Source organism: Crinia signifera, chromosome 5 (genome assembly GCF_055691185.1).
Source record: "Crinia signifera chromosome 5, ASM5569118v1, whole genome shotgun sequence".
Taxonomy (NCBI): Eukaryota; Metazoa; Chordata; class Amphibia; order Anura; family Myobatrachidae; genus Crinia; species Crinia signifera.
The window spans coordinates 94,811,081-94,824,024 of record NC_139221.1 but is presented as its reverse complement, the minus strand read 5'-3'; the positions used below and the strand labels follow the sequence as shown (position 1 = coordinate 94,824,024).

At 38.8% G+C, this 12,944-nt stretch overlaps 1 protein-coding gene across 2 annotated transcripts in view; it reads left to right on the top strand.

The window, feature by feature from the left end:
• LOC146080423 (cadherin-19-like) overlaps positions 1 to 12,944 on the top strand; it is a 93,196-nt gene that overhangs the window by 49,435 nt on the left and 30,817 nt on the right. For both annotated transcript variants that reach the window (XM_083187712.1, XM_083187711.1), the window contains exons 5-7: positions 7,299 to 7,463; positions 9,326 to 9,513; positions 12,513 to 12,748. In XM_083187712.1, coding sequence (XP_083043838.1) covers positions 7,299 to 7,463; positions 9,326 to 9,513; positions 12,513 to 12,748 — 589 coding nt within the window. The remainder of the gene's footprint in view (positions 1 to 7,298; positions 7,464 to 9,325; positions 9,514 to 12,512; positions 12,749 to 12,944) is intronic.

Genomic DNA, 12,944 nt, shown 5'->3' with positions numbered 1-12,944 from the left:
GCTAGGTTGCGCAACGGGAAGCAATGTTGCCCCATCTTTTGTGAACTCTTACATGTCCGAGAAAGAAAAATTTTATTTTTGTAAAATACAAACATGAAAGATAAAATAAACAAATGTATTTACTACATAGGCAACATTTTGATATTTTGGACAGACTCCTTAGAACAATTTTAATCTGGGATTCTAGAAGTGAACGCAATGGTCTCCACATTTAAGTTTTCTTATAACTGTAGTTTCTCAAAAGTACACTATTTGGATGTGCTTATTGGATGGATCCCTATCAACTTCCATCTTTTATAAACCTACAGACAAAAACATATACTTAAATGCAGTATATTTTCATCCAGCTGCTATGAAGAGAAGTCTTCCCTTCTTTCAATTTTTAAGAATCCAAAGATTTACTTGCAATGACAATTTAGCAATAATCCAGATGGATGATCTCATGATTAAATTCATGCAATGAAGATATAAAAAATGTGATTTAATGGTTGCTAAACTAAAGGCATTATCCATGTTAAGACTACAAAGTTTAACAGCAAAGACCAAAAAGAAGGAAAAAAAACAGCCACAAAAACAGCAAAACAATTATGGCCAATTATTCAAAACAATCAAAATCTCACTGTTTGAAAAATACTAGACTTTTAAATTGTCAGAAGAGGGGCTGCAATTTAAAGGACTCACTAGTTAAAAAACAATATCACAAAAACTAATCCTACTACGCAAAGTAATTTCTTATCAATGAAACCGGGATCCTACCTATTGTATATCTGTAGGATGTGCTACCTGTAACCACTTGGAAACCGCCTCCCCATTTAGGGATTAAAATAATTATTAAAGAAATACTTAGTTATCAAAGAAAACTTTAAATGTATGTGATAAAATGTCCTTGCGGACTGGCCTATGTAGGCAAGACTATCTGTTGCTTTAAAGAAAGAACTGCACAGCATTGATCAGCTATATGTCTAACCTGCTCAGGAAAATATGTGGACCAACCAGTTGCCCGCCATTTTAAAATGCCCGGCCACTTGGTAGCACAGCATCAATATAAACTGATCAACCATATTCCTCCCCTGAAAATAGGGAGTGATCGAGGACTTCTGTTGCGAGAGTTCTAATGGATTTGAAAATAAAGTACTCTAGAGCCTAATGGCCTAATTAAGAACTGTAATTTTTCATGTTTCTTATAATATGTGTGCCATCTAGAATATTTAAATACAGTGTCTTAGTCGGGTAGGTCTACATATGATTGATTCAGTTAGAAAGTATTAGTTAGATATCTGCTTTCATCATATAGAATCAAAATTATTTCTTAATTATTACACTTGGATATACCCTAATGTTATTACTGTTTGGATGTGATACACCTTCTCTTCCTTCTTGCGCAGTTGCTCTCACTCGCTCTAACTTCTATGGGAGGATCACCCTCCTCCAATAATCACAAACACTCAGAAATATAGGTGGAGTAAGAAAAAGCACTAATAGAAAGGTAGGGGGTACTTGTGTATTTTGGCGGTGCCCATCGCATCGCATACCATAACGCATACGATGGTATGCGATGCGACGCGATATCGTACGATAGTGCACGATGGCATACAATTTTGAAATTGTATGCCATTGTACATGGCATACAATGCCATACGATGTGATGCGATACGATTAAACATTGTATAAGCACCCTAATGGGTGCTTATACAATGTTAAGCACCCAAATGGGTGCTTACAATGTTAAATGCACCCCCACGCCACCCCCCCACTATAAACGTGAACCCGAAGCGTGGAGAGCGCAGCGAGCCCGCGAGGGGCGGCGGTACGCGTCCTACGACCTTTTCAGACCCCCACTATCCACGTCGGCGTGGAGTTGAGAATAGAATAGTGTGGCGAGCGCAGCGAGCCACCGAGCCCGAAGCGTGGCGAGCGCAGCGAGCCCCGCGAGGGGACGCGGATACCTGTGAAGCCCGCGAAGGGACGCGTTTACCTGTGAAGGTATCCGCGTCCCCTCGCGGGGCTCGCTGCGCTCGCCACGCTTCGGGCTCGGTGGCTCGCTGCGCTCGCCACACTATTCTATTCTCAACTCCACGCCGACGTGGATAGTGGGGGTATGAAAAGGTCGTAGGACGCGTACCGCCGCCCCTCGCGGGCTCGCTGCGCTCGCCATGCTTCGGGTTCACGTTTATAGTGGGGGGGTGGCGTGGGGGTGCATTTAACATTGTAAGCACCCATTTGGGTGCTCAAAAGCACCCTTTAGGGTGCTTATACGATTTTTGGTCGTATAGGGGGTCAAAATCGCGTCGCATCGCATCGTATGCCATCGGGTGCATGGCATGCGATGCAATGCGATCTGATCATCGTACGACGGACATCGGGGGCGCCGCCAAAATACACAAGTACCAGGTAGGGTACTTGTTTCCTAGCACGGCCACAATCGCGGGTAATTTTTAGTGGTCTGCGACGCGACCGACGCGATGCCCCCGATTTTCCCATTGAAAAAATCGCTGCGCTTGCCACGCTTCGAGCTCGGTGGCTCGCTGCGCTCGCCACACTATTCTATTCTCAACTCCACGCCGACGTGGATAGTGGGGGTATGAAAAGGTCGGAGGACGCGTACCGCCGCCCCTCGCGGGCTCGCTGCGCTCGCCACGCTTCGGGTTCGCGTTGATCGTGGGGTGGCGTAAACTACTTTTGGGGGGACATTTCACTGTTCAGGGGTGTTTTTGGGGGTTTCTTGCCCATTTACCATTGTTCCCTACGATGATTTGGTTAAATTGAGCCATTTAACATTGTTTCCTATGGGAAATCGGGGGCATCGCGGGTAAATTGAGGCATTTAACATTGTTCCCTATGGGAAATCGCGGGCATCGCGTCGGTACCATCGCACCCGATTTTTTAGTGCATGCGATGGCCGCAATGCCCCCGATTTTTACTCACGATGCCCACGATCATGATACTAGGAAACAAGTACCAAAGGAAGCAATGAAAAATAAATATACACATACTGTAGTTTCCCTCTGTTTGGTGGTGAGGTAGTCGAGATGGTTTGACACAATTATATTTGCTAAAAATTAAACTTTTTAAAATGTGTGAAATTGGTGTAGTCAATGACAGTAGTTCACCCTGGAAAGAATCTCTTAAGAATACAAAATTGCACACATAGGCTTTAATGCAGCCTGAAACACTTGAGTTGCCTCAGCTATTACCAAAAAAAAGTTAAAAGAAGAAAAAGATTTTTGTGTGGTTACTGAAATATTACTGATACATAAAAAAAAATGTTCATACACATTTTCTCACTTATATTCTGTCACATAAGATACAGTATGGCATTAAATTGTATATATTTCATACCATTATATACAACAATATGCAGTACTAATAATTAATAAATGTAGCCATTTAAAAATAAAATGATAAGGATGGACTAGAACAAGTCATATCCTCTAACAATTGAAGAATGTTACAGAAAGATCAAAGTTTTGCACTTATAGCCTAAGCATTGGCAACATCCTGTAGACACAGGCTTATTCAGTGTTGGTCGTTAGGTCCATTTTGGCGAAAACAGTATATTTTACACCTAAAAGAAAAAAGTCGAATTGGTTAAGCCTATTCAATGTCATTTTTTTCTCGCCAGTCTAAAGCATTCCACCAGGACACAGCGCCAGACTAGATGGGAACCTGTCAAGGCATCTGTAAGGGTTCCCACCTAGTCTGGCACTGTGTCCTGGTGTGTGACGCTCAGTGCGTGTGCGCAATTCATTGTCTCCATGGATACAGAAGCTGAGATGGGTTTCCCCCCTGTCCAGCACTGTGCGTGTGAGTGATGCATATTGTGAGTGCCATTCAGCGGTTCCCTGGGAGACGAACACAGTGACCGGCTTCTGCTGAGTTTTGTGCCGCATCACTTCCGGTAGTGCACCCACTTCCTGTAGCTTAAACACACTGCCGTGAGTATCTGATGTGCCAGACATAACGAGGCAGGTGTTATTGATTATGCAGGTCAACAGGTGTGTTTAATTTTCATTATTGTATGCACTATAAATATTAGTTCCAGGCCATAGATCACTTATGATCCTGACAATGGTGAAGATACACCAAAACAGCTGTCGGGCACCAGTGACCTGGCTGTGGACCACCATGCTGATTTATTTTTGGATGTGGTAACACTTGTATTTCCATGGATTATGTTCTATTTGACATTTGTCTTTGGTGTGTCCATGCTTGATTCCCTTTGATGGGATGTAACTCCAACTTACATTTGATGGAATTTACTTTCTTTCACTAATATAAAATATTTTTTTTGAATATTGGATGTGCTGGCTTCTAATTTTTTTCTAATTTACCTTTTTTGTGGCTTCAACACTTTGTCGATAAACAAACGTTGGTGTGCAGATTGCCTCAAATACATATATATATATATATATATATATATATATATATATATATATATATATATATATATATATATATATATAATATAACTGTGTGGTGTGCACAAGGGGGAGAATAGACACAGCTTGGCATTCTCTCCCTTTCAGGCTACCACAGTGACAGCATAACACTACACAGTGGATAGGGGGGGGGGGGGGGGCTGGCTCCAGGGGACAGCTAATGAGCAGGAACCCATCTCATAGTGAATATTAATGAAGCAGTGCTGACAGCCGCATAAGTTATGAGCGGGGACCAGCCTCACAGTGAATATTAATGAGCAGGTCCCAACTAATTACTTATGTGGCTGTCAGTGCCAATATCCCCAGCAGTGCTAGAGCAGGGACCCGCTCCTTAATATTCACTGCAAGCCTGGTCTCCGCTCATTACTACTGCTGTTACCACTGCTGCCAAGCCTGTGAGAGTGCCAGGTGGTGGGCAGGGTGCTGTTTCATCTTCCACCAGGAGAGTATTCTGAATAGGCAGAATATCAAACTGGCGGAATATATTCCACCTCCGCCTGACAGTGAATATACCCTTTAGTGTCTTTCAAGGAAACAATTAGTATATATTGTTTAAAAACTTAAATAAAGCAGATCAAGGATAATGATTCATCTAACCCCTTAGTGGCCAGCATTTTGAGACCATGTACCCAACAAGACTCTTTTTGCAAAAGCAATTTGTTCCAATCACTCCCCTTCTTTTTCTTACTGGCACATGATATATAATTGTGTACCTTATATATCTGAAAAATATAAATTGTGCAATTTGATCTGTAGGTAACTAATATGCCAACATTTAACATGCCGTACTAATACTACCACAAAGAAAGCACATCATAACATAATCATACATTACATTGCCAATTATTTTCTTTTTGTCCAGTGAGGCATTCAGCAATAACGAATCCACAAGTGCATTCTGATTATACAATATAACAATTGAATTTTGCAATGCATTTTATTTCTCTTGTATAAAGTCATAATAAATTACAGTATCATGAAAAATTCATAACTAGTTGGTTAGAAATCCATCTTCCAGCAGCACTGCAGCATATTCAGTTTATAGCAATGTGAATAAAGTTTTAATTGGCAAAGTTGAAAGCAGTTCAATGATAAATACAAATATATCATAAATTAAGTTCTATATTCACAACATTAAAAGATTCACACAAAATAAGTCAAGTAATGCTATGTTGAAATAGGTAAAACAAATAGGAAATATTGTACACATAAAACATCATAGTTTTTAATAAAAAAAAAACGTTTTATGACCTAATATAACGTTCTTGACAATTTATTTTAATCTGGATATTTTGATTAATTATCTGTTTTGATATACATACAGTATCTTAAAATCAAACATACACTATTTGAGATCTCTTTTAGTTACAAATGAACATGGTATCCTCTGGGTGGCAATGTATGTGAAGTGAATGCAGTCCCAAACACACACACACACACACACAAACACACATATATACTGTATTTACATATATATATGTGCCCTGGAGTAGATGGGATCTGCAAACACAAAATAGACAGGAAAACAGCATGCCTTTCAAAGTTTTGTTTGCAATCCAGCCGTGGCTAGTTTTATTGTGCTGTGCCTAATAAAACATAAATACAGTCTGATCTGTCTGGGCACTAACTAAACATGATAAATTCCCTCCCTGAGGGTGCTAGGACCTAATGTCCCTTACACAAATACAGGTACTGTATGTGCACAGTACTATTACTTAATAAATCTGCGTCTCTTAACAGGCCTGCTACCTGTTTTTCTAGGTAGTGAGACCCTGAGCCATGCCATAACACAACTTTTACCAGCATCTTACTAATTAACCTGATCTCAGACTGATTGCCTTAAGATCCAAAATATGCCATTTGGTTGGTGCCCTTCCTTTGTGTCTCACATCCACACCCCAGGAAATTGTATCCATATTTTAGTAAAATCACAAAAGCTCTCAGCAGCACAAACATAAACATCTTCCTGGAGTTTTATAAAACTAGTTTTTAAGCTAGAAGCCTGGGAGAAACATATCTCCCATTTATCACTTTACTAGTTCTTTGATTATAAATACAGATGGATCAGCTCTCATTAGAGCTGCTCCTGTAGATTCTATCACCATTCACCTCTGTTCGTCAGTCACCAGAAGGGGCTGCACGAGATGCTTACGTGTCCCTTTCTGATGGAGCCTGCTGCTGCCTTCCCTCTGCTCCCCACCCTTTCCCTACGGCTGCCCACAACCCCACTTACCCTGCCTGTCTTCCTGAAGCAGAGATGGGCAGGGTTTCCACCATCCACCGCAGAGTGAAGGGAGCCAGTGTACCTGTGAGACACTATGAGACACTCTCCACCAGCGATTGCCAGCTCAGGGAATCTAGCGATTCCCTGGGCTGGCTGATTGGCGCTACATCTGGATATTTTTTAATCTTCAAATGTTACATAAAATACAATACTGTTAATAGAAACATAGAAACATAAAATTTGATGACAGATAAGAACCACTTGGCCCATCTAGTCTGCCACTTTTTTAAACATGTTACCTCAAACCATATTTGATCCTTTTTGTAAGGATATCAATATGCCTATCCCAAGCATGTTTAAATTGTACTACTGTATTTGCCTCTATCACCTCTGATGGGAGGCAATGCTTGAAAGTTCCAGATAATACTGCAAGATGGAGTATATGCTGTGGTATACTAAAACTGAACACACACTTTTACAATTATTTTTAAGTAAACTCATTAAAAATGGGAGAAATTATAATTTATTCAGACATTTTGAACTTTTGCTCAAATTAATTTTTTCATGTAGTTTTTAAAAATAAGACATGTTGCTTCACAAATTCATAGAACTTTGTATTTTCTTTTGTGTTTTAGGAATTATTCGCATCGATTCACAAATTGATAGAGAAACCAAGGATCACTATCATGTTATTATCCAAGTCAAAGACATGATTGGTAATGTTGGTGCATTGTCAACGACAACAACTGTAACCATTCATGTATCTGATATAAATGATAATGCACCAAAGTTTCAACAAAGTAAGCAACTTACATTTGTCATTTGTTGATCAGTACATCTTACTTAGCATAAAAAAGATAAACAGGAGATTTCTGAGAGTTTAGTATTATTTAAAAAAAAACTACGGTACTTGTGAGTTATCTGGGCGTCCGATTTTTTGATTGTATGCCTTAAGTTAAGGCATACAATCAGATGCGATGCGATGCGATATCGCATCGCATCGCATCGCATGCGACCATCGGATGCGATGACCCGATTTTTCCATAGGAATCAATGTTAAAATGGACTGAGTCCATTTTAACATGGAATTCAATGGGAAAAAGGGGTCCTTTTCATACCCCTACTATCCAAGTGGGCATGGAGTTGGATATAAACCTGTGGCGAGCGTAGCGAGCCACCGAGCCCGAAGCGTGGCGAGCGAAGCGTGGCGAGCGAAGCGAGCCCCGCGAGGGGACGGTATTCCGTGTCCCCTCGCGGGGCTCGCTACGCTCGCCACGCTTCGGGCTCGGTGGCTCGCTACGCTCGCCACAGGTTTATATCCAACTCCATGCCCACTTGGATAGTAGGGGTATGAAAAGGACCCCTTTTTCCCATTGAATTCCATGTTAAAATGGACTCAGTCCATTTTAACATTGATTCCTATGGAAAAATCGGGTCATCGCATCGCATCGCATCCGATGGTCGCATGCGATGCGATGCGATGTCCCGATCCGACCCGATTTAAAAATCGGACGCCCGGATAACTCACAAGTACCAAAACTACACTTCAGCAATTTATGAAACAGTTCCACCTATTACAGTATATGTATAGCAAATACACATTTGTAGTTATGCTTATTGTTGCCATCAAGGGAGTCGCAAGAAGCAATTTGCTCAATCCCGTGCATGTGTGTTTAATTCACTCTGTGGCTCATAGAAACGCTATTGAGCAGCGAAATTGCAGCAGGTGCAACAAACAGGCAACAATCACTGCTTCTGTAGCTTTTATAAGTAACAGTAACAAGTATAAAAAAAATACTTTATCTTGATGTCATTAAAGACACATAAAAAGAAACATTTTAATTTATAGATGTTCTGCATTTACAAATCTTTGCACAAAATAATAATGAATTAAAATGGTACCAATACATTTGATCACAGTGGAAGTTGCTCTAGTCTAGACACATAAAGAAATAGCACAGCTTCAAATATATTATAACTAATGAAAATTGTCTATCACACATACATCAATAAAGATGAGATATGTTAAGTTAGAAAATGTTACTTTGTGACCCATCATGTAATAGTGTCCATTGCATGCTTAGTCCATTGTACTTCAAGTATAGTATAGTTCTTCTAGATGTCAACAGCTCATCACAATGCGCCATGTGGCAGGCATTTTATCATGGTATTTGACTGTTTTCTATGTTTTATTCATATGCACAGTGCAGAGAGGTCAACATACAAACAACGTTCATACATACATGTTACAGACAAGAGCATACTTTTAAATCTATACATAATAACTTAAATACAATACAGAGATTACATAATTAATTAGAGAATCATGAGAGAAGCGGGTCCTACTTGTAATAGTTTACATTGTATATGGATTCATAATTAGTGGAATTCATATACATATTCTATAAATTGTACTTAAGTATGCATTCAATTATAGAAAATAATGCTGAATATACTGTATTACAGATATATACAGTAGTTTTCTTTTATCTGGAAAACTTAGGTAATGGTTGATATATATATATATATATATATATATATATATATATATATATAGCATTTCATTTATTTTATATTAACATTAAAAAACTACAGTATAATGTATTTGGGCAAGCAAAAATGTTGTACAGTCAGAAAAATAAATATTACATGTATTTTACAGAAACATATAACATGTCAATAATAGAATCAGCATCGGTAGGAGAAATTGTTGGAATCATTTTCGCTGATGACATTGATATTGGAAGGAATGCAGAAATTATTTACTCAATTGAAGAAAAGGGTGATTACAATATGTTTACTATAAGCACTGATTATATAACGCAAGAAGGCATCTTAACATTAAACAAGGTAAAGTGCAAATACAAATGCGTTAAAACAGAGATGAAAGCAACCATCACATATAAATTTAATAAAGGAAATGAAAAAAATATATAAAACATTTCAAATAGACAAATTCACAAATTATATTAACATATAATAGTGTTTGTGGGTGTTATTTTGTATGTTTTAATGATTACTTACATTTTTTATGGTTCTATTAACCATAAACTCATTTATGTACATATAACATAAATTTATAATTTAAAAGTGCATTTTGTACATTAATATAGACACCTGCAATAATTGTGATGTAAATCACTTTATCACCCAGCTAGGGTAATGCATGAATACGAATATACTGTATGAGGGTAGCCTTGGGTGAGGTTGGGATGTGATGCAACAATAGCCATTAGTAAATTGTATGTTCCTTCCACAAATGTCAGAATTATTCACTTTGAAATTATTATTTTTACAATCTTTATAAAGATTGTAGGCTTTTAGAAAAAAAATATTTTGTTTGTGAACATTAATACATTGATGTTACATTTTATTCATGCTTGGAAGATATACTGTTCACATGCTGTTGTTTAATAGTTTGTCATTGAAATTATATCACACAATACTTTTTTCTCAGTATTATATAAAATTAATTACAAATTTAAAAGTGTGATGTTTCAAACAAATGAGAGTCCTGAGATCTTCATATTAAGTGTTTATATACTTTACAAATGATTGTTGTAAATTGTTGCATAAATATTAGACATCCTGCTGAACAAAAGTAAACACTGAAGAGGTATAGGATATAATAAATTTGGAATAGATTATACTTACAGTATTACCCAAGCCACAATACAGTATGCCCAGGTTCCTTCTCTCAAATCTCCTCCTCTCTCTGCTCCCATGTCTGTTATCCACCTCTTTGCCTCCTTCCTATCCTGTTACTACACTTCCACCCACATCTGCCTCACCAAGGTCCTACTACTCAACTCTTCTCTACCTGTCACCTCATGTTAGTTAAATCAGGATCACATTGTGCTCACTGCATGCCCACTTCTTGCAGTTTTCCTTCTTAGCTCAGTTCCCTGTACTATCAGTACACCCTTTGTATCCCTGCCTCAAAATTACTCTCACTTCATTCACTACTACAACAAACTATCTTTCCTGTGCCCTCTGAAATGGCATATCTGTCTATAACAAAATAAGGTACTTATGTAATATCTGGGCTCCCGTTTTTCTTATGAGACCGCTTCCGCTCGCCACGCTTCAGGCACGGTGGCTCACTGCGCTCGCCACACTATATAAAATCAACTCCATGCGTAGTTGGATAGTAGGGGTATGAAAAAATGGGGTGCATTTAACATGGGAGCCCAGATAATACATAAGTACCCAAAAATGTATTTTCACAATGCAAGACCTTTGATATGGAACACCCTGAAATTCCTAGTCACTAGAGAAACCTAAGTTCCTCCTTCTAAACTAATTTCTCCTGCTGCTCTCTCATATGATGGGGGATGGGGGGGTTCTCATATTGTTCTCACATACCCTGTCTCTAGGGTTGTCTTGGTGGTGGTTTTAGTGTCATTTATTCTCTGGATACTACTATCAACTCATACTGTCCCTTACATACCATACATTTGAGGTCTCTGCCATACACTTCTTCAACCTGTTTACTTTCAAGTAACAGTTATTTACCACCCCTCTGACAATCCTGACAATTTCCTCAACATCTTTCATTCTTGGCCTCAACAATTCATCTCTCTACACATTCCCTCCATTTCCTCATCCCAATTGATATCCCTACAAAATTCTGTGCATCTAAACTTCTTAACCTCACATCATCCTCAGGCCTCCATCACATAGTGAGCCATTGAGTATATTCATACCATGTTCTTATCCTACCTGTTTGACTCAAAACACCTGTTTTCTCTCTCCTGCCCTGAACAAGCCACTACTCTATGCAATGCCTGTTGTACTTCTGCCTGTTATGACTGTTGTTCAAGTTACTACTATTCATCCTTTCTCATCAACAAATTAAACCTTGAAACTGAAAATTCACCAGATGTCTGCAAAAACGATCAGGATCAACTGTCGAGGAAATCACATTCTAAGGAGAATATTTTTTTTTTTCAATTATATGTTCTCATCCTACAGTTCTGCCATTTCTATTTCTAATTTATTGTGTTTTAAGAACTTCATCTCCTCCCAGACTTTCTAAACCATGACATATCTTTGTCATTGTTAACCACCTCCTCTGCCCACTCCAACAATAAGTCCCCTTCTCAATCTATTCCCTGTTCTACATTTCACATCCAAAATTAACTCCTTGTCAGGACATCACATCCCACCAAACCATAATTAACGTACAAATGTAGCCCCTCTCATTGGAGCCGCTCCCAGTGAAAGGATCGCCAGATGCCAGCCTCCGCCAGCTGACACAGTGCAACAGAATTGAGGGCTTGTGCATGAACCTCTTGCGTGCCCCATTCTCGGCAATGGGGCATGCTAGTGAATGAGCCGGTTACATGTCCCCATCCATCCACCCACCAGCCCACCCTCTGCCAGTGCTCTCCAGCTAGGGGGATCTGGCGAGCGCTCGGAAATACTGAGGGCAGCACCATCTGTACCTCCTCCTTTCCCTCACCACCAATCGCCCTCTTTCTCACAAATTCAGAATTATTTTTCCCTGTAGCTGGGGAAGAAGCAATGTCTCTTTATGCAGTCCTCTCTTCTTCACTTCCACAGTTGACCCTATCCCCTCCTTTATCCCCCACAGCCATAAGCTATTTTGTCTTCCAACCTCAGAGAAAATGTAATGAATGAACATATTTGTTTAATTAAAATGTGCATAATGGCATTTATCATATTTAAAAAGCAATCTTAGAACACGTGACATTTTGTCAATAATGCTTATTTTTTATTAAATAATATCTTTTATGTTACAGTAATAATATAAAATGCTAATTATTATAGCTGCAATTTTAAATGTAAAAATACAGAATCCTATTTATTTATTTTTAAAATATTAGGTTGTTGACTTTGAAAGGAGAAGCAGAAGATACAACATTCAAGTAATAGCACAAAACAAATTCCAAACCGATTTGTTTGATACAGCAATTATAAGGATCTACGTTATAGATGTCGATGAACCTCCAGTGTTTATCAAGAAGGAATATTTCATGGAAATCCTTGAAAATGCAACTATTGGTTCATATATTGGTTCTGTGATTGCCAAAGATCCAGATATCACCAATAGCACAGTCAGGTAAAATACCTTTGTACTGCATTACAGTATGTTAGATATAACAGTATACTATAACGGAGAGAGTTCTGAAACAGCTGTCAGAAGAACAGCAGAAGTCATCACACAAGCCCTTAACTATAGAGCCAGAATGGGAAAATGTAAATTGTAAAAACCAATAGGAAATAGGGTCATATAGGGCATAACATAAGAATGCATC